This window comes from Berghia stephanieae, chromosome 4, assembly GCF_034508935.2.
Source record: "Berghia stephanieae isolate SIO BIC M18660-M18661 chromosome 4, UCSD_Bste_1.3, whole genome shotgun sequence".
Taxonomy (NCBI): domain Eukaryota; kingdom Metazoa; phylum Mollusca; class Gastropoda; order Nudibranchia; family Aeolidiidae; genus Berghia; species Berghia stephanieae.
In genome coordinates this window covers 86,741,488-86,764,900 of record NC_088363.1, presented here as the reverse complement: position 1 = coordinate 86,764,900, position 23,413 = coordinate 86,741,488, and the positions used below count along the sequence as shown (strand labels likewise).

The following is a 23,413-nucleotide window of genomic DNA, read 5'->3' as shown; positions in this document are numbered from 1 at the left end:
TATATTTCTTTACTTTGGTCTTTGTAATCTTAAGGAAATCTCTACATTTATCATTGAATGAAAAGCTGTCGAAAGCGGTCTTCACTCCAATAATGACATTTAAATGACTTTAATCATCGTAATTCTTGATGCAAATATTCCCCAATGCTTTGGTAAACTCTTACTGTTACCTGTAACAAACAACTGTACATGGGGAAGTGGAGCATGCCTGATTTTATTTTTCAATTTTGGGCGGTTGATTTACGCATACTGCACATGTCCTATCAGAGATAGGAGGTCCTCCATGATTAGGGCTAGCCCCTATACTTCAGTGATACAAGGTGTTCATTGGATTTGATAAATCCGGATTACAAAATTATCATTGAACAAGCAGCCTACCATTCTTTTTCTGGTTATAGGTTGTCTGAAGTATTGTGAAGACAACCGGAAAAAAAAAATCAATATGTATAATATTATCTTTTCAAGAGTGAATAATTTGATATTGGATATTGCATTATCATAATTCTTACATGATCTGTGCTTTTCTCTTATTTCCACTCTTTTTAGCCCAGCCCCTGAAGCACCAAGAACCTGGCATTGGGTAAAAAAAAAGATTTGCCGGAACATGTGGCACCTTCCAATTCTCTTCACAAGAGAGGACCAGCACAACAACGCAAGACACCACTGCAGATGTTTGGGTCTCACGTTGACCACCACATTTTAGAGTATTTACTTCTGGAGACAAACCGGCACAGATTGGCTTTGGGTCGCAACAATATGGAAGTTGTTGATCTTGAGGTGCTTGTGGTGTTTTGGGGCATAACATGCATTGATGAAGAAGCCCCTTGTGTTATTAAATACTTCCGCTCTGCCCTTGCTATTAAGATTTTTCAACAAAGCATCTTTGTCCAACAGCCGATTCTCTTCCAAAGTATAATCAACTTTCAGAATGTCACTTGCACACTCCCTGATGACTGAAGGCTTTATTAATCTTGTTAAGATGTCCCTGAAAAGGCCTAACAAAAATGCCCGACGATGAAGAAAAAAAATTGCATTTAAAATTTCTTTTTTTTTCTTTCTTTGCTTTCCCTCCTAAATTGAAATCCAGGAATGTCCCGGACAATCAGAGACGGCTGGCAGGTCTGGGTAACTCTTTTGAAGTTTCAAATGTATCATGGGACTTTGGCTTTGACTGATACAAGGAATAGGCAATAGATGATTTGTTTCGATGATTTAGATGTGTGGTGAGAATTTAGTTCTGACTGATGTGTGCTTACTTGCAAGTCTGATAATCCAATTTGTTATGGAATTTAGTTCTGACTGATGTGTGCTTACTTGCAAGTCTGATAATCCAATTTATGGAATTTAGTTCTGACTGATGTGTGCTTTCTTGCAAGTCTGATAATCCAAGTTGTTATGGAATTTAGTTCTGACTGATGTGTACTTACTTGCAAGTCTGATAATCCAATTTGTTATGGTCTCATTGTTGTAATGGAAACACTCCCAAACCAATGAAAAATATTGCTCATTACAGCATTGTTAAAACAGACCCAATAATTGCGACTGGTTATCAGACTTGTAAATATGTGCACATTGGTTCTGCTGAGTTGAATGATGATTCTGTTGATGATACAAATGTATAATGAGTATTTGAGTCTGACTAACTCAAAGATGAAGTATGTGATGATCTGTTTGATGATTCGGATGTACTGTGAAGATTTGACTTTGACTGATTATGAGACACTGGTGGTGATGAATGACGAGCATTTATCATAGATTGATATCGAGACAATAATGAGGACTCTTTTGTTGAGTGAGATGAAGAAGAGAGGTTAACGAGCTTAGACTTCTTAAATAATGAGTTTTGAGGTAATTCTGGAACATTTCCACTCCTTTCACTTTCGTCTTTAGAAATACATGGCTGGAAACTCAGACGATTGTTATTGTCAACATTACCATCATTCTTTGCTGTTTGTCGAACATCAGAATCACTTTCACAAGACTCATTTTGCATTGATGAAGTAGTAGGGTATTCGTTGTCTCTTCTATTTGTCTCTGATGGAAATCCATTTTTAGTAAATTTGTTAGTCTTGGAACCACATTTACAGGATGCTGTGAAACAAAACAAAAAATACATGATAAAAAGGGATATGATTTCAATACACAAATATTCTTTCTATAATAACACAACATGCATTAAATGATGAGTTTTCATACTGTGCAATGTCCACCATTGTGCACAAAGAACTTTACACGAGCTCAAAACAGCAACACTGAACAAATATAAGGAAACTTGCAGGTTTTATAACACTATTATAATTTCTTTTTTTTTTTGACAGAGACAAAGCTAAGACCAGAGACGCCAACTTAAAATTGGGTTCACTGGAATTTAATACACCACTCCGGGGAATTTCACTACCGAAAGAGGAAATACAAGAAAAGGGAATTGAGGTAGCATTTGGCATTGTTTTTACATATCGTATAGCTCTAAATAGAGAGCATATTACAACTATATGATATGTAAATGTAAATGAGCTCTATAAAAATTGACTGAGACTGAAACTGAACCTCACTGAAACTCTTCATATCGTATCAGAAAAGTCCAAAGAATCGAGATGAATAGTAAAAAGCAAGTTCACTTGAGCAAAACAATGGCAGAAAACTAATTTAAGTGGGAATTAATTAGGCAACTTACAATTGTTTCTTATAATTAGGTACCCACATCAGTGAAGAAACGTCAACCAGTTTGTTTACAACGCGAGGCAATCGAGATGTGCTTGTAGCAATTATATAACTTTCGATTTGAAGGTGTCTTCATAACGCACTTCGGGCATTCGCATTAAACTTTTCAATACTTTTAGGTTCTGCCAAGTAAATGTGGTCAATTTTGGCTTAGACGAAACAGTGAAATCTATCGCTCGGCAGCTCAGTTAAAATTGGCTACCATTGGGATCACGACAGATTTGGAAAGTGAAAAGATAATTTCACGAAGGCTGTGTGAAAATACACTGGGGTGTTCAGACACGGCAATTATAAGAAGCGTCGCTAGCCGTGGCAATTTATCCATCGTAAATATAATAAACGGCCCTTGAGCTATGCGTAGCGCTGTGGAACATTCCTAATTACTTCACGGTCATTCGACTACGATTCATGAATTCTTTCTTTCTTTCCTTTTAAAAAATATTTGAATTTGACGAATTGTCTGATTTCAGTTAATTGACTGAGAATTTACAGGTTAGATATGTAAACACAATGCCAAATACCTTCCCGAAATCCCTTTATTTCAAATGAAGTAAAGCTTCAAAACCTAATAATGGTGGTGGTTGAAGTAGTGGTGGTAGTGATGATGATACATGGGTGGTGATGGTTGTTTCAATGCTTTTTCACATGCTATCAACAGCATCCCCTTTCCAAAAACTCAAATAAGAAACATTTAACGTGTTGACATTCGGAATCTGAAGTGCGTCTACCAACATTTATATTGCCATAAAGTAAAATAAGTGTTCAATTAAAGTTAAGTCTGATATAGATACAGTTGACTTGTCACAACCCTCAAATCAAATAGTTACCAAAAAGCAATGAAGACTAAGCCCATGATCAACATACTCTACTATACATATACAATGACAGTCATCCCTAGGCTATATTATTCCTCCAAATGCAAATGCCCCACAAACTAAACTTTACTATAAGATACATAGTAAATATAAAAAGAAAAAGAAAATAGAGCATAAGCGCTTTACAAGGGGTCCCTGGCCAACAGCAACATTTAACATGTAGGATGGGACACGACGCCTGTTAGGCGATATTACAATTATTTCGGACAGAGACAATGCTGTTATTGGCTAGGTGCTAGGTACTCATTTTACACCTGAGCACAGTGAGAGAAAGTGAGTAAAGAGCCGTTTCCAAGGGCTCAACTATGCGCTGAGCGAGGCTCGAACCTGGGACCTTTCGGTCCGAAAGCGAATGTCATACCACTAGACCACATACTTCCCTCTTTAATTCCATCTATCTAATATGACTGTGACATTCCAAAGAATAAATAGTATAATAACTGGAATGCTGTGTTTAGGGACACAGATATTTAACTATAAGTAAGACAAGACAATGACAATAATCAATATCACCACTAATATCCCTACAAATTACTATGTGATACCACCAAACACAAATGACTATTCGAGATTTGAACATTTTACTTATTTTTACTTCATTTTTTTTTTTGGAAACAAATATAATAAATTAAATAAAGCAAGTTAAATCCAATGTATTCAAGATCCATAATTTTGTTTTCATATATTTATTTTTCTATCTTTTTTTTGCCTTATCTTATTACTTTTTTAAAAAGTCGTTTTAAAAAGTTATGATTGTTATTACTGTTTAAAAAATTGAGTCATTCTATTTTAATTACTTTCCTTTATAATTAGATGGACCTTAAAAGTCAGGATCAATATCCAATTGACAAAGCTTTGGATCCAAAATAATTTTTACATATTTGAAATAATCTCTAGACTGAAAATCAAAGAGAAAAATATAACCTAAGCTCCTTTATAACATTAAATATGCTCATATGCAAAATGTTATGCAAACCTAAACTATCAGGAAAAATGCATCAAAAGTGATCATTTAATAACCATCTGAAGGTAAATTATATCAACTATCAACAGAATAATAATATTGGTCGATTTGATGAAACTTCGAACAAAAATTACGTTTTGAGACACAAAAAATTAGTAATAATTTATAATTAATAATAATAATAATAATAATAATAATAATAATAATAATAATAATAATAATAATAATAATAATTTTTTTAAACGTAATAAGTGTGTGTTCTACGAAATGAATATTATAATATCCTCATGCATTTGTGGGAACAAGGTTTGTTTTACGGGATGATTCAGCATTCAAAATGTGGAATGGTGGACATGCCTATATTTAATACCCTATTCAAACTAAATACAAGCACCGTCCCCATACCAGGATGACATTTCGTCATTCCTTAACAGTTGTATAATAGTCTTATTCATCACTAAAAAATCGCAACAGAGATATATCTGTAATGGATACTATAAAAGGAGACAAGCAGTCACTACATCATCTCCCGACTACAGGAAAGATGAGGAACAACAGCTATGAAAATTTCCGTTCCCTTCCCCTCCTCTCCCTTCTACTGCTTATTCCTCTAATCTTGTCCTCATTTTTTTCATGTACATGAATTGCTTTTTCCCCATCTTAAACTGAATATACCCTGCATTGTTTTTTTCCTATTTAGTTTATATTCTGGGCTTGCCAGTTGATTCGTTATTAATATATTTGATTTAGGGGCGGGGAGGGGGGGGGGGTCTTTGGTTTGGTTTTTAGTGCAATCGGTTACCGGTTTGCTTTTATTTTTCTCTTCAAATTCTGATGAAATACACAAAGATATAATAGCAAAACTTTAACTGTTTGTCATCCCCTGAGAAGGAAAAATGCCAAAACCTTTGTTTTGTCTACTTTTCTGAACCAAAATTACTCTTAAATGTCTTTTTCTTTTTTTTAAACTTACCTTTACAAAATCCAGTCTTGCTGTGCCAAATACCATCCCTGCTTGTAGTGACCATATTTGGCCCGGACTGAGGGCAGACATCCACAAAACCACGAGAACCGTTATACTTTACATTTACAAAAGAAGTGGTATTGGAATACTGCTTGACCAACTTTGGTATGTCTTGAAATACAAAGGGTAGAAGGTGCTTGAAAGACTGCAAAATGTGAGGGTACAAAAGGAATATTATACACAAATTAAATAATGCTGATGATGATGATAACGACAACAATAATAATGATTGTAATTATTATGTAAATAATAATAATAATTATTATTATTGTAGTAATAATAATAATATTAATTATAATAATGATATTAATCAGAGCAAAAAGAATAAATGTGTGGCTTTGCAAAATGTCTTTGAAACAGCTCTGCCAAATTTGTAGACCAGCAGTAAAGAGCATAATGCTAACTACAAATATTGTTATCATTTATCATGATTTCACTTTCCTTCCATTATGATAGTTTTTGGTTACTAAATTTACATAGATTAACTATGCCATGAAATTAAGTAATTGTCTTTTTTTTTTTTCACTGAATTTATTGGGTTCCAAAATTGAAAAAATGCCCAGTTTTTATTTCAATATAATATTTATTTATTTTATTTATTTACATATTGGCGGTATGCAGATGAATAAAATGCTCACCAGCTCTGCCAACCAAAACAATTGTAACCAATGAGATAAAACTAAGTGAAATCTTTAACATTTAGATTCTTTTCGTGAGAATTTAATAAAAATTCATCATCTCTCTAACGGTCCAGAAAAGAGAAAAAATTACATCAAATTCATTTATTCATTAATACAAACATCTTTAACGGACAGGAGAACCAGGATATAAAAAAAAATATTTGAGAGATCTACTTTGTTTGTTTTATTTTTAAGGGTTTTACTGCCCTTGCAACACATTAATGTCATATCAGCGCCAGTAAAAAGGAAGAATATGGGATAGTAAAAAGTTCTAGAATTACAATTAAAGCACAAAAGAAAAGGTGAGACAAAGGGGAATTGGTTCAAATAGGGAACAGATGTCGATTCCAAGAGCACAATATCAAAGTACTTAGTTTTGAGATCACCTAAAAGTCTCATCCAGACACAAGCACAGGTCCCATCTAAGAGGAATACACTCAAATGTTTACAAATCATATAATATAATATGTAAACTAAACATAATACCATGCATAACAGAGAGATGATTTACAAGGGAAAAAATATCCTCTCCCAAAACTATAACTATACATTCGACTGTTTCCCTTCCAACCAAGGAACTACGGCAAGGTTCAGGACAAAACTAAGTAATCTCATTCCAAGACAATGACAGGAAACAATTGGAAAATGGGTATGGGGGGATAGAAGACACAGCATGTCCACTATGGGAGGTCAGGATCCACCACCCAGAAGCCATAGAGATCTACTCTACCTTGAAACAATCGTAACTATGCATCATAATCATGTGTCCTTACCATTAAATCATCCACTTTGTGTATTGGAGCATTCCGCACCTGATCCAGATAAACTTGCACACCAATATCAAATTCTGTAATCATTTTAGCTTGCAACGCGTGATATAAAGGTATCATGTAGATTAGGTTCTTTAGACTGTCCTTCACAAGTTGAATGCAAAGAGGTCGCTGGAGCCAAACTTCCTCGTCCCTCTTGAAGGAAGATCAAGAACATATATCATTCAAAGTGATGGTAGCAATTTAGTCTTTTTCTTATATCAACTCTACAAAGGTTAAAAAATGAATAATTTCAATAATAATTACAATAATAATAATAATAATTTTAAAAAATAATTATGCCTTTGCGCCACGACATCACAATACATCGTCGCCTAGGCATTCCACGAAGGAATATAGAGAACTCATCAAACACGATGTCTGATGTCAACAGGAATCACCAATGTTGTCCAAGTTAGCAAATTGGGGGTTAATAATCTTGCCCAAGGAAAAAAAAACGAAAGTGCCTGAAGCGGGGCTAGAACCCGGGTCATCCGGATCACAGTGCAATGCCTTAACCACTCGGCCACTTCGCCCCCCATAATAATAATAATAATAATAATAATAACACCATACTTCAGTATGTTTTGGTAACCACTATTGCCAAGCAGAATAGTATATCAAAGTAAAATCAATGGACCAATTAGAATAAAATCAATCAGTGGCAGGTACCTATCATTTTTTAGACTTTAAATGGACACGGGAAGCATTTATTTCAAACTAGACCACATTCCAGAATTTGGGATAGAAAATGGCAAAGGATAAATCACATATATGTGAGATGCATTTAATTCAGCATTATTCTCCGGCTCTTCATGAAATATAAAACTAATTATCTTTAAAAAATGTTTCTCAATATACCTGTCTCAGACGTTCCCGTACAAAAAAGTGGTTAACATCTTCATTTTTTAACCGTAAGTGAGTCATCAAAACTCCAGGAAGACTTTCAACAAATCTTGGCCAGTTCCCATCATTAGTTGATCTGAACACAAATGCTGAGGCCACCTGTTCAAAATAGTGGAAACAAATATATTATAATCATCAACACTTCAGTGGAATAAAAATTGGGCATAGAACTTATGAATAACATTGTCAGATGTACTAGACAAATATTATCTCTGAAAAGTATTCATCATTCATCAGCCTTTAAACATTAAGTTAATAATTCTTGAAAATTGATTTTATATAAGATAACAACTTCATATTTTTTTTAATTAAATAAATAAAAAAAATGCATGCAGAGATTAGATGAGTTAGCAATTATTTTTACTATGAGTCAGAGGCAGAGACTTGAAAAATCCATCATTCTGCAAATTAATTCTACCATTTATTTATTGAGCTTTATGATGTGACTTAGACAGTATTTTTAAAGAAGGGTTAAGTATATATATATATAGATTTTTTTTAATGAGCATTTTACATCGTGTAATATCCATTAAACGAGCTCAAAACGCTTTACAAAGGGTCCTCAGCCAACAGCAACATTTAACATCTAGGACGAGACACAACGCCTGTTAGGCAATAATTCAATTTTTTTTCCGACAGAGGCAATGCTGTTAACAGCCAGGTACTCAATTTACACCTGGGTACAATGAGAGAATGTGAGTAAACAGCCTATCCCAAAGACCCAACTGTGCACCGTTCAAAACGCAACTCTAACCCTGGACCTGGATCCGAATGCGAGTGTCATACCACAAAACCACGTAGCTAGATAATTATGAAATAAATGGGAATGGTTAAAAAAAAACAAATAATTATAATGGTATCTTCATATTTTGAGCATATAACAGGATGCCCTTAAACATTTCTTACCTGTGTGTCAAACACATTGTTTAAGGACACTTGATATTGATGGCACAATAAGTCAGAAATCAATCGACAATCATGGATTACCTGGAGAAAAAGATTGTTGACATCAATCATCTGAAACAATTTCGATCTTATTCAAAGCAAGAAACAGACTCGCTAAGCGTTATTCTTGTATGCACTTTTTTTTTTTAATACACAGTATTCGTTCGTTCAGGCCTGCATCTGCCCCCTGAAAAAATTGCCTGAAAATCTGCGAGACATAATTGGGTCCGGGTCCAGGGTGGAGTACTGGTTGGGGGTCAGGGGGGGGGGGGGCAATGTCCCATTTCCCAGAATATTTTCTTAGAATTTTACCTAATTCAATAGGCTGTGAGACAAAATGAAAAAGTATACAAAAAGAGCCTTAAAACATTATTTAAACCCCTTAAACATACAGCACTCACCATGAAGTTGGCTTCAAAGTCGCTAAAGGGAAGGTGCGGAGATGAAGAAGCACTGTTGGTGCCCTTCCTCTTTCTCCCTTGATTTATTTTTATTTTTAAGGGTTTTACGGCGCTTGCAACACATTAAGGTCATATCAGCGCCAGTAAAAAGGAAGAAAATGGGATAGTAAAAAGTTCTAGAATTACAATTAAAGTACAAAAGAAAAAGTAAGACAAAGGGGAACTGGTTCAAATAGGGAACAGATGTAGATTCCAAGAGCACACCACCAAAGTACTTAGTTTGAGATCACCTAAAAGTCTCATCCAGACACGACACAAGCACAGGTCCCAACTAAGAGGAATACACTCAAATGTTTACCAATCATATAATATAATATGTAAACTAAACATAATACAATGCATAACAGAGAGATGATTTACAAGGAAAAAAAATATCATCTCCCAAAACTATAACTATACATTCGACTGTTTCCCTCCCACCAAAGGAACTCCGGCAAGGATCAGGACAAAACTAAGTAATCTCATTCCAAGACAATGACAGGAGACAATTAGAAAACGGGTATGGGGGGATAGAAGACACAGCATGTACCTCCCTGCCCACTATGGGAGGTCAGGATCCCCATCAAGTTTCTCCCTTGAATTTTTTTTTTTTCCGGCGGAGCGAAATTGCCGGAAATGCTGACAAACTTACAGGCCTGGTTCTTTGTCTCTCAAAGGGAACCATTGAATTATTTCTGATAAGAGTGTGACAAAAATTGGAAATTCTAGAGAAAAATCTGTAACTGCTGAGAGATAATACAAATAGATGAAGACAACATGGGTTCATCGCATAATTAAACACAACACAAGTCTACAGGGCATCATGGTGTGTAAATAGTAATATAGCAAATGCCCTTTCCATTGAAATTCAAGTATTTTCGAAATCACTCAACTTTAACTTACCTTCAACACATCATTCGATTCCAGTACAGCTTGTAATCCATCCACAAAGCCCTCAGTACCAAGCCTCAAGATATCATACAAGAATATGTCTGTCTTTGTAGCAATCTATAATGATATATATTAAGATAGGAATGACCATATATGAAACTTTGAAATGAACAATGCAACACCCACCTGACCTTTTAACTCACTCAATTCTTTTTGCTACTTTTCAAAATTGGAAAAAATGTATTAAAAATGAGCATGTACATAGATGTTTTTATTCAACATGTAAAAACTAAAAACATTAGCTTTGATACTACGACTATAATTTGTCTCATAAAAAAAAGTAATAAATAGGCACGGGGCAAATTAAGTAACCCGGGGTATAATACTACGGATATAGTCGGTGAGAGGGTTGAGTGAGTTAAAGAAAAAAAAAAAAAAAAAAGGAAAGAAAGAAAAAGAATTTGATAATAATGCTCTCAAAAAAGCCTCCAAATATCTTTGAAAGAGATAGCTTTATGGTCCCAGAGAATCAATTTTTACAATTGTTGCTCCCTAAAGCAAATTCTTCGAAGCCATTGCATCCAGGATGTGCAAGAAAAGTTTGAAATCCTTTTTGAAACAGCACGAGAAGTCGGTCTGAGATTAAATTCAGATATAAACAAAACCTATTAAAACAATTAATAACAAACAATGGACGTTGGTCACAATATCAGGGAACGGTAAAGAATACATCGAGAAGTTACTCACAGAGAAGGAATCAACAAACGTGTTAAGTTAAAGCAAAAATTAGAAAAGCATATCAATATTAATCTTTTGCTATCCTTAACTCTCTCAAGTTCACCAAGATTGAAAATCGAATAAAATTTGATTTTCTATTCATATATAACTCTGGAGAGTGAACCTTGTGTGGTAATTGACAGCCATGGAGATTCGCATCTTACACTCCAATGTCAAGTCTTTTCTATAAAAGATCCAAGACCACGAGAGTCTCTTTCTCTCTATCTATCTATCTCTCTCTCTTTCTCTCCCTCTCTCATTGTTTTTACACTCAGCGCGACTTACAAACCCACTTAATAGAAACACATATGCATATAAATCAAAACACTTGACTTCAATCACTCTCATTTATGTAGGCGCAATATTAAAACCACAGCCAGCTTTGGAATTCATCTATGTACCTATTTGGGGCTTGAGAGAGTGAATTAATAAGATTTATAGTGAACATAAATTCGACTTAAAATGCAAAACCCTAATTAGATTTCAGACTTTGGACGGACTCATCTACTACTATAACCAATAAATGTTTTGAGACGCATTTTAAACGCAAAAAAAAAAGATATCTCTGAGCACAGGTAAAAAGTGATGTTAAAAACGTTATTATCTATACATTACACAATAGACATTGAGTTCTATTTTCTTTTTTTATCAGCACTTGAAATTTAAAATTTGTGTTGATCGACCCTTCATCTGTTCATGGAACTGGCACCTATGCTTGTAAAAACAATGAGGCAAAGGACAGATTAACTCACTCAACCCTAACACCGACTATATCTGTAGTTTATTTGGGGTTACTTTTACCCCATGCCTATTTATTACATTTTTCTGAGAGAAGTTATAGGTGCATTATCAAAGCTAATGTTTTTACCTTTTTACATGTTAATGGTAGTTGAATAAAACTATCTATGAACATGCTCATTTCTAAATGGTAGATAGTACATTTTTTCCAATTTTGAAAAGTAGCAAAAATCTCTAGGATTGAGTGAGTTAAGGTAATTGACAACAGTGGAAGCCTTGTGCTCCTCAAGGAGTCAAAAGAATTTTGCATTTCAATACAGTATGTCATAGTAAATTCAGAGATGTCTTTTACGTCAACTGACACCAAAATGTGTGCTCACTTATGTTTTAACAAAATAATAACAAATTTATTAAACAGTCTGACATCGGGGTATTCCGTCCTATTTATAATCACCTGAATCAGCGAAAGGGTTCCTTTTCTACCAATGTCTGAACCAAAAAAGGTAACAGCAATTACATTTTGTCTCATCAGGCAAACAATCTATGGGCAAATGAAAAAGAGGGGGAAAAAACTTTTCTTCATTAAAATCGAAACAAGAAGAGAATAAATTCTATAATAATATAAATATAATATAATATAAAAAATAGCACAAATATATTTTCATTTTGTGGAAGATTCAGAGTCTATATCATTTTCTTCTATTCCATTCTCCCTTTTACCTAAACCTGTTGTCTTACAGTTTTCATGACATTTATATGACCACAATACAATCCTAAGTACTGTTTAACTTCTCAAAGACAAAGCAGAATAAGGGCATCTTATATAAATATTTGAGTACAGATGACTAGTAAACAACAGTGCAACTTATCTGAGCTATACTATTTACCATATCTTAAAAAAATAGCTATCATGTATCAATCTTAAAACTACAAAATCTCAATCATAATATTTAGAAAGGTATATTTGCATTTCAATACAGCCTGAACAAAATACACATATTATTTTGAAATGTCTATGGCTCATAAAATAAAACACTCTTTGAAATTCAGTTCAAGGAAAATGAACAAATGATCCAAAAATACAACTTACAGATTGACGAAACTCGTCACACAACTGACAAAAAACGGTGTAATTTTCTTCCTCATAAAAGTCATTGAAGGTGTCAATATCTTCTCCACTACCAATACCTAAATAATAAAAACAAAAATTAAATATGACATTGATTTTAAGTTCAGATGGGAAGCATAAACAGAAAAAAAAACAACATTTAAATCAAAAGTATACAACAAAACAGGCCTCCACTATTTGACCAACATATCTTGTTACCTACACAACAGATGGTTATGTGCATGCATTGACAGTAATACAATGTCTGATTTAAAATGGTCACCAGGGCTGGCAATTCAATACCCCAGATACATTGTTTAGGAGATAGAAAGGTGCTCATATTACAAAGGATGGGACTATACTTATTTTCAAATTGGCAACACAGTGAAATCCTGTCAATTCAAGACATTTTCATCACGAGTCCTCTTGGTGTCATTATAACAAACATAATAATAATAAAAAAAACATGTTTTATAATTATTTTAACTGAAAAATAAACATTTCAAAAAATTGCAATATAATTGGTGAAGAGAAGACTGGTATGCCAAGATTTTTTGAAATTCGTGCAGGAAAATATTTCTCTACAACTTTTTGAATAAATTCAAGAATAAAGACTACCATAGAGCCACCATGAAAATTAAGGTTCAAGGATAAAAAAAAAAAAAAAATAAAACAAACCAAAAAAAACATTAAACTGTTAAGACATCCATCAAATTTTTAATTGTTCTATGTCATAAACGAAATCTAAACTTTAAATGAAAAAAAATAAATAAATAAATAAATAATCCACCTCTACATAAAAAAGGTATCAGGCTATACACCTACCTTGGTCACCACTCTCAGCTCCCATACAATGGGACCTCACCAGCTGGTCTGAATCAAACCGCAGCAGTTTTTTTAAGTGTGACTTTCTGTGATACCTCTCCTGAAGTAGAGGGGTTATGTGCCTGTTGAGAACAAAATTTTAATTTTTAAAATCATTACAATTACAATACAATGAACAGAGAACAGAAAATTGAAAAATGATATCAAGCAAATAAATCATTTAAATTTTGTATCCTACCTGCATATTTGGGGTAAATGTGAATATTACCATTTCATTGCAGTCCATCTTGTGGTTTTGATAATAATGAAAATAATATCAGTTTGATTAAATTTTGGGATTTTTAGTGATGCTTATGAGTAATTTAAATGCACAACAAATGATACGGTAATAATAAGGATAAAATTGAGAGAATAAAGAAGAAGAAGAAGAAGAAGAAGAAGAAGAAGAAGAAGAAGAAGAAGAAGAAGAAGAAGAAGAAGAAGAAGAAGAAGAAGAAGAAGAAGAAGAAGAAGAAGAACAACAACAACAACAACAACAACAACAACAATAATAATGATAAAGCGACATCAAATTTACTAAAAGCTGACAAAAAAAAATATTTTATTTAAAATAAGTCTTTGAACAAATTTTTAATTGAGTGCCCTTGCTTATTGTAATATAGTAACTCTCGAAAACCAACTGACTTTTATAAATACAATACGAAGATAGAAGGGTCGTTGAGACAGAAAAAGAGAAACGTATAGATGGTGGGAAAAAAAAAAAAAGAGAGAGAGGTCCAAGGATTTCATTAAGATAGTCATTGCTAATTCATGTCAAATGTCATTGGAGTATGATAAAGCTTGCTCTCTCTTTTTTTTTTTTTTAATGGGGTCCCAATAACTCGGTAGTGAACTGGCTTTTGTTTGTTTGTTTTTAAGGGTTTTACGGCGCTTGCAACACATTTTGGTCATATCCGTGCCAGTAAAAAGGGAAAATATGGGATAGTAAAAAGTTCTAGAATTACAATTAAAGCAACCAAGAAAAGGTAAGACAAAGGGGAATGGTAAAAATAGGGAATTGGTGTAGATTCCAAGAGCACACTATCAAAGTATTAGTTTGAGATCATCTAAAAGTCTCATCCAGACACGAACACAGGTCCCCACTAAGAGGAATACACTATAAATATTATAAATTTAAAACAACAAATATAATATTAATAAATAACAGAGAGATGATTTACAAGGAAAAAAATATCATCTCCCAAAACAATAACTATACACTTGACTTTGACTGTTTCCCTCTCAGCCAGGGCCAGGACAAAAAACAAGTAATCTCATTCCAAGACAAAGACAGAAAGCAAGTTGGAAAACAGATATAGGGGATAGAAGACACAGTAAGTACCTCCCTGCCCACTATGGGAGGTCAGGAACCCCACCCAGAGAACTGGCGTTACATGCAAATGGACCAAGATCGATCCCGGGTGCAACTGACCCCCCTGTCCATCCAGCAGTGATTGGGTAGCTGAGTCTGTTAAATCTGATGGAAAGTACTTTGCAATAAACAAGCGTCCTATCCAAAGGGTTGTCCATTTCATGTTGTAGAAACCGGGATAAACTCTGGAAATTTTTTTATTCAAATGCTTGTAACCGTAACTTACTTCCTTCCATCTTTTCTAGGATTGTCAGATACTCTTGAGGCTTGAAGCTGCTTTGTCAAGGATACTGAAAATAAATTCAAAAACAAAAAAGAAAAAGAAAAATAGAATTTAAAACTAACCTAATTCAGTAATTTCTAAAACAGAAGATTAAAACTTATACCATTTCTGATGGAACTAGATTTAAAGACTTGATCCAGTTTGATAATTCAAAATTCTCTTGCTTTCTCTAATTGACATTTCGAGCTTAATGGTCACATATGTCACACATGACCTCTTGTTGGTTTGGATGTCAATGTCAAGCCAATGACATGGGACACCTTTTTTACTTTTATCTCACAGGTTGATTAATCAATATACAACGTATATAACTTTGAAAAGTACATCAGTTATCGTATGATTTGTCGAAACTATTAAACATTTCAATCATTCCATTTTTGACTCGATAATTCAGAGAGTGGTTTTGTGCGTTTTTTTGTCCCTGTTACCAACCGATAACTATGAACCAACGTTGTGTGAAATTTATGATTATAAGACGGATAAGAAATAATAACTTTGAATAACCAGCTTATATTTTTTAAAATGATAAATGGATGCGTCATTGAGTTATACATTTCTTGAATCCCTTCTTTTAAAAAGTTTTGTACGACATGTAGCATACAACTCGCTTCTCTTCCGCCGTGATTATATTACAGACGCGTCTGAGACAATCAATGATGATTAAACACAGACGCTTTTTTGTCTACATTTTTTCACGTTCGAAACATGAAAACTTTCCGAATGCACATAGAAATATGAAAAGAAATAAGTAAAGTAAATAAAATATCAATAAAAGTAAAATAAAATACACAACAAATCAGTCTAGAGATTGTAGCTATGTATACTAATATGTTCTGTGATTTATGTGGATGGCATGGCCGAATGGGTAAGACGTCTATCTCAGGTACTGTGGGTTCGATTTCCGTTTGTGTCACTTTTTTTCTTTTTGGCCTTCTTTATACAGGATGTTGTAAATGATAAATGCCAATGTAATCAAGGCGAAAAGGGAGAGAAAAAAAATACGAGGGAGAGAATTTCAACCAGAGTGGCCAAATGAGAAAGAAGGTGGTTTAACCCACTCAGCTCAACACTCCATGTTATAGAAATTTTTCAACCATGTTCAAGCACAAATTTTGCTTCATTCATTTGATTCTTTTTTTATTTGTTTTAATACCTAGCAATGCTCGAATGGCTAATTAGAGCACAATATATTTATCCAACGTACTATCAGGACATGGAAATTTCCAATAGAATGCAACTTGATCTTAATACAAAAAATGATGAAACAAATGCTTTCAAATATTCAGTTAATGAGGAACGCCACACCTTAAAGTTAAAGTATGTATATGATGAATGAGATTTGATTTTCAGAAATATGAATTAACAAGTCTGTGGTGAAAAATTGTGAATGCACTAACTTGACCGTTTGTTTTTACATACGATTTTGTGTACTTATAATGTCCTGCATCAATTTCATCTTTTCTTTTGTTTGTCTTAACATATATTCATATTTGCAAAACAAAAGGCTCTTTTAAGCTCTCTTAACCTATGGAACCCTTAATGATTATGATAAGATACAAGAGCCTTTGTCCAGCGCTCCTGTCACATAATAGATAAAATGCTAGATTTCAACGTAAATTTAGTCAACCATGAGGTTAAGAATCGATTCTTCCATCTCAAGTCTTTTAGAATCCAACATTTAAATTTAAACTTTACTAAGAATAGAATTAAACAAGATTTTTAGTTTAGGGGCTTTTCTTGCTCATTTAAAAAAAAATTAAAATCGTTATCTTTTTTTAATGCTTTTTTTAAAAATCATCATGCTATTATGGAACAAACCACTCACAATTTTTAATTCCAGATGCAAAGAAGTTTTGAAGACCCGGCAACTTTGACCCATTAGTCGATGCTGGAACAAAAATAAAAATATAGACGTCAAACATGAGATTCTGAAAGTGAAAGTGTCTGGTGAAAATTTCAAAAGTAAAACTAAAATTAAAGTTAAAGTGTTAAAGTTAAACATTAGTTTTAAGTTTTAAGACCCCCAATAAACAATAAAACATTTTAACAATTTTTTAAAGTCTACTTTCGAAGTCCCCAAAGACAGACACCTTACATAAGTTATCTGCGAAGGCGATGGGCACTTTCTAAAATTTAAAGTAAAAGTTTTATAAAACATGCTATGGGCCATGGGTTGCGTTATGTTGAAAATTGGCCATTGGGATATTTATAAGCAAATCCATTAGGATTTTTTTCTTTTAATTAGGACTTGACTGGACCCCTGACTCAGCTGAGGCTGAGCCCGAGTTTGAATGACCAACGCCAACATTGGAAAACAGATTCCGAATGAATCAAAAGCAAAAAAGCAAACTTAACAACAAGAGATGAAGTGAGTAGAAAAGTGCCAGAAGACAATAGAGAATTTTAAAAATTTTCGGGGCGGTGATGGGGTTTGAACCCGCGACCAATAAGGTCGCGCGCGGGTTCAAAAGCAAACTAAAAACTTAGAAAAGTGAGTGGAGCAGGCACTTATGTTGGTAACAACAAGATATGAAGTGAGTAGAAAAGTGCCAGAAGACAATAGAGAATAAAAAAATTTTTCGCGCGGTGGTGGGTTTGAACCTGCGACCTTATTGGTACGACAACTCCGCCTGGCAGGTGAGAGCGCGGCTCTACCGTGTGAGCTATCCACGAACACAAAAATATTCGTTTCAAACCAAAGTCATTTCCAGATCCCTCTCTCACCCACCTCTTGAGATCGCCGATTCGTTCACCACCATCGCGAAGTAATTTTGACCAGCAGTTAAGCTTAATAGCCAATATTCTCATCACAAACATATAACATAGAAACGATTGAGACATTGAGTATGCTCCGGTGTATGGGGTGAATTTTTAATTCAGAAAAGTGAGTGGAGCAGGCACTTATGTTGGTAACAACAAGATATGAAGTGAGTAGAAAAGTGCCAGAAGACAATAGAGAATAAAAATTTTTTCGCAGCGGTGGTGGGGTTTGAACCTGCGACCTTATTGGTACGACAACTCCGCCTGGCAGGTGAGAGCGCGGCTCTACCGTGTGAGCTATCCACGAACACAAAAATATTCGTTTCAAACCCAAAGTCATTTCCAGATCCCTCTCTCACCCACCTCTTGAGATCGCCGATTCGTTCACCACCATCGCGAAGTAATTTTGACCAGCAGTTAAGCTTAATAGCCAATATTCTCATCACAAACATATAACATAGAAACGATTGAGACATTGAGTATGCTCCGGTGTATGGGTGAATTTTAATTCCAGAAAAGTGCAGTGAGCAGGCGAGTTGTCGTAACAACAAATAGAAGTGAGTAAAAATGCCAAAACAATAGAGAATAAAAAATTTTTTCTGCGCGGGTGGTTTGAACCTGCTACCTTATTGGTACACAACTCAGCCTGCAGGTGAGAGCGCGCTCACCAGTTGAGCTATCACGAACAAAAATTCATTCCATACCCAAAGTCATTTCCAATCCCTCTCTCACCACTCTTGGATCGCACGATTCGTTCACCACCACGCGAATAATTTTGACCAGCAGTAAGCTTAATAGCCATTCTCATCACAACATATAACATAGAAACGATTGAGACATTGAGTATGCTCCGGTGTATGGGGTGAATTAGAGCCGCGCTCTCACCTGCCAGGCGGAGTTGTCGTACCAATAAGGTCGCAGGTTCAAATCCCACCACCGCCGCGAAAACAATTTTTATTCTCTATTGTCTTCTGGCACTTTTCTACTCACTTCATATCTTGTTGTTACCAACATAAGTGCCTGCTCCACTCACTTTTCTGAATTAAAAATTCACCCCATACACCGGAGCATACTCAATGTCTCAATCGTTTCTATGTTATATGTTTGTGATGAGAATATTGGCTATTAAGCTTAACTGCTGGTCAAAATTACTTCGCGATGGTGGTGAACGAATCGGCGATCTCAAGAGGTGGGTGAGAGAGGGATCTGGAAATGACTTTGGGTTTGAAACGAATATTTTTGTGTTCGTGGATAGCTCACACGGTAGAGCCGCGCTCTCACCTGCCAGGCGGAGTTGTCGTACCAATAAGGTCGCAGGTTCAAACCCCACCACCGCCGCGAAAAAATTTTTTATTCTCTATTGTCTTCTGGCACTTTTCTACTCACTTCATATCTTGTTGTTACTAAAAATTTACCATTCTTCATAACAATTTTCCCTGTTTCTTCGTCAAGAGAGCATAATGTTCCCTTGAAAACTTGATCATCTACAGTGGATAAGGTCACTTCTTGTCCACTGTAATCATTGTATAGCGCCATCCTTTGGTAATTTATTGCATTCTACTGAACGTGAAATTGAAAACTGACTGAGTGACCTGTGAGTGAGATTATTGAGATTGAGATGGTGCAGACTGCAGACGGCAGACAGTTCAGTAGGGATGGGCGCTATTCTATATCAGTAGTCAATACTTACTAAGATTCCACACATTAGTAAGTATAATATAGTCGATAGTACAAATGGAGCTCTTTGGTCAAAACGGAGAAACGTGTCGTCAAAGCAACGGCAGCTTAAATTGTTTGATTGTTTTTGTTGTTGTTTTGTTTGTTAGTTTAAGTGTTTTAGGACCATTTCATTGTACTAACCACACAGCCAGGAAAGCGCCTGCTTGACGGTTTACAAGAGAGAAAAAAATAAATTTTATCATTAATATGTAGAGCCCTGTGAAATTTAGTGGGCAGTGCATTAGGAATCTTGGATTCACGAAGAAAAGTAAAATCCTATCTTTAGAGTAAAGAAATAGATGAATATTGCAATCTGCCAAGAATCAGTCGGAGCAGACCACTTGTCCAGTAGACAGTATTGTACACCATACTTTTCTCCGAAAATCTCATCTACCTTTATTCAATTTTATTTCCTTTTTCTTTTGCTTGCCCCCCCCCCCCCACACACACACACACACAAACACACACACACACACGCGTACACACACACATTACTCATTCCTTCGTAAAACCAATCTTAATTATAAATTGATTTTTTTTAAATACAAGAAAACCATGAACGTCAATTCTGCAAACAGATAGCACATTCGGCCAATATCGTCATTACATTCGGCCTCCGGCATGGCCTACTTGAGTACTATAGTTACGTCATGGCCTCTAAAAAATAGGAATCCGGGAACCTCGTTGATAATCTAAATTTAGGGAGACATGCAGATGTCTAATGAAGTTCACAGTTATTCAATATCGGTTTCGAGCCCCGCTGTCATCATCTCGAATTTCCCCCTCCTTACCGACCATTTTCAGTATTTTCCCCAAAATGGCAGACTTACTACCTGCAGAAAAAAAATGATTTTTTTAAAAATTCAAACAATCTCTCTTCAAAACAACTTAATGTTCTTATTAATTAAACAAAGATCATTGTGATATGCAAAATAAATATGATTTTTTTAAAATGTATATTGTGTCGTAACAAATGTGACGATTTTGCTGTAGGTGGTAAGGAGGGGGTTAAAAAACATAGCTCATAATGCTCACTTGCACTAGGACTGACGCTTGAGTTCATTTTGTCTTTTCTCGAGATAGACCCAGACGACAATTTTCCATTGAGACTAAATAAAGTGAATTTCATCATTATCATATATTTGGCTATTTCTTTATTATTTATTCATTACTTTATTTTCTTGATCTACTGGCCGCGGGATGCACCTATTAGGAAATTTGAACATTACTATATGCTAAGGTAGCTATTTCAATCAAAATAATTATGTAATGGTCATAATAATATACTGTCAGGTTCTCGAATTTTGGCTTGAAGTCAAGGAGGGGTGTGTCTTTTTTACGAAACCCGCCGAAACCGGCCGATAACCTTAGTCTCAGGTTCACTCCCGACTGGTGTACACTTCCCTGAGTCTCGGGTTCACTCCCCATAGTTGTCGACTTCCCATAACTTTGCTGGATATTGTCGGGTTTCGCCGGGTTTCGGCGGGTTTCGTAAAATAGCACTAGTTCTTTTTTACGAAACCCGCCTAAACCCAGTCCCAGGTTCACTTCTCAATGGTGTACACTTCCCTGAGTTCCAGGTTCACTCCCCACTGCCACCTACTTCCCATAACTTTGTCGGGTTTCGCCGGGTTTCGGCGGGTTTCGGCGGGTTTCGTAAAAAAGACACACCGTCAAGGAGGGCTATGGTAGGTATAGTTGAATATCGATCGATGGTGAGTTTGGAGATAAAGATAAAGGGAGTAAATCTGACTAATGAATGAACAACACAAAACAAACCATGTTTCGGCCTTTAGCCTTTCTCAAGTAAACACAAAATACATATTATATATTTATATTAGATTGTCATAATAATATAGGCGAAAATTAATTGGTGAATTTACTTAGTCGATATATATTGTCGATATTGATAAGTATCTATTTGTGCCCATCCTCTGCACGCCTGGATTGCCAGTTTGAGCTTACAGAAAATGCCAAATAAATACGTCAAACACAATACCGATAAATGGTCTGAAAAAAATTCCAAGTGTTTGTGTGTGTGTGTGTGTGTGTGCGTGTGTGTGTGTGTGTATGTGTGTGTGTATGTGTGTGTGTGTGGGTGTGGGTGTGTGTGTTCTAAAATGCCCATGAAAGTGGAAATTATATATTTTATATCAAATCTTAATTTCTTATTCCCCTGCCATGATCTTTGATTGATGTATAAAAATTTCACATCTTGTGAGTTTCAGAGTAAAAATTTGTAGGTATATATAATTTCTCCCAAAACGTAAAGCCTAATTATCAAAAATATTAAACCATCTTTTTAAAAAGCAAAAGTGTTTCGAATTTGGCAATTAAAATAACAATTTGGAACCCGTGCTGCACGCCCGCCGCTTTTGGTTTTACTACAGTCGACAGCAGTTGAGCACTGGCGCCGTGAATCGCGTAACTCCATTTTTTGAATAATATTTAAAATATTATTAATTTTCTCTATTATTATCATCATCATCATCATTATCCCTCCTGGACGTGGCCTCAGCAACTGAAAACCGAAACAAGCTTCTGTCCTGCGCCATCCTTTCACATTCAGTCACTGGATTATAAATTAAAGAAATGAATTAGATAAATAAATCCCCTTTATTCATCCCTTAGGGGAATTTTTTTTTCTTTAAGATCTATTCCAAGGGGAGACTGGAATAACACAGGCGTCAGCCGCAGTGCAGCGCCGCAAAGTGAGTTAGGGCGATGTGGCTTGCTCAAGGCCATACATTCGCTGATGTATTGTGACCACCTTCTTCTTGGTCTCCCTCTCTCTCTTTTCACTCCACCCTCTAGATAAAAATTTTCCAAGAGTATCATGTCTCTGATATGTAACAAAAAAAAAAAAAAAAAAAAGAAAAAAAGAAGCAAAAAAAAAATAAATGAAAAGAAAGAAAAAGAGCGATCACTACAATGAATGTATATCATAATATTATTACATAGCTGATCTGGTGACAATTATTTTCTTTTCGTTTTACAAGAACTTATAATTCATAAGCATTGCTCTCTTGAAATGGTCTTGAAATCAGAGGAATGGGACGCAAGACACAGATAATCAACATATAGAAACCTCCGGATGTTCTAGAACTCAGGTTGGTCCTTGATATAAATGTTGAAAAGGATAGGAGCAAGCACCAAGGTGGGGGGGGGGGCAGATTCTTTGATCATGATCAGTGCAGCTGGGCCCGTCCTGGCATTTTCTAAGGATGTTCTCCATCGTCTGCTCTGGGCATCCGCATGTATACAAGCTAGTCTCAGCCAGCTAGTAGCAGTACTGTAGTGGTAGTAGTAGTAGTAGTAGTAGTAGTAGTAGTAGTAGTAGTAGTAGTAGTAGTAGTAGTAGTAATAGTAGTAGTAGTAGTAGTGGCAGTAGTAGTAGTAGTAGTAGTAGTAGATGTTGTTGTTGTTGTAGTAGTAGATGAGGAAGATGAAGAAGTAGAAGTGGTGGTAGTAGTAGTAGTAGTAGTAGTAGTAGTAGTAGTAGTAGTAGTAGTAGTAGTAGTAGTAGTAGTAGTAGTT

General features: G+C 35.1%; 1 protein-coding gene across 2 annotated transcripts; it reads right to left on the bottom strand.

Annotated features, from left to right (window-relative positions):
* Nucleotides 1-212: 212 nt before the first annotated feature.
* Nucleotides 213-19,841, bottom strand: LOC144971473 (piRNA biogenesis protein EXD1-like). Of its 2 annotated transcripts, XR_013645140.1 has the most exons (13): nucleotides 19,573-19,818; nucleotides 17,223-17,285; nucleotides 15,341-15,404; nucleotides 13,704-13,825; nucleotides 12,861-12,958; nucleotides 12,225-12,311; nucleotides 10,268-10,372; nucleotides 8,886-8,966; nucleotides 7,935-8,078; nucleotides 7,038-7,229; nucleotides 5,534-5,729; nucleotides 1,414-2,091; nucleotides 213-1,241 (listed from the first exon to the last, which is right to left on the bottom strand). XR_013645140.1 is itself a non-coding variant. In XM_078912416.1 (12 exons), the coding sequence occupies exons 1-12, from the start codon at nucleotides 19,691-19,693 to the stop codon at nucleotides 1,640-1,642; spliced, it is 1,725 nt and encodes a 574-aa protein (XP_078768542.1). In that variant the 5' UTR covers nucleotides 19,694-19,841; the 3' UTR covers nucleotides 213-1,639. The 2 variants fall into 2 exon arrangements, 1 of the variants encoding a protein (XP_078768542.1); XM_078912416.1 differs by having other exon boundaries at nucleotides 213-2,091; nucleotides 19,573-19,841.
* Between the last annotated feature and the right edge of the window lie 3,572 nt (nucleotides 19,842-23,413).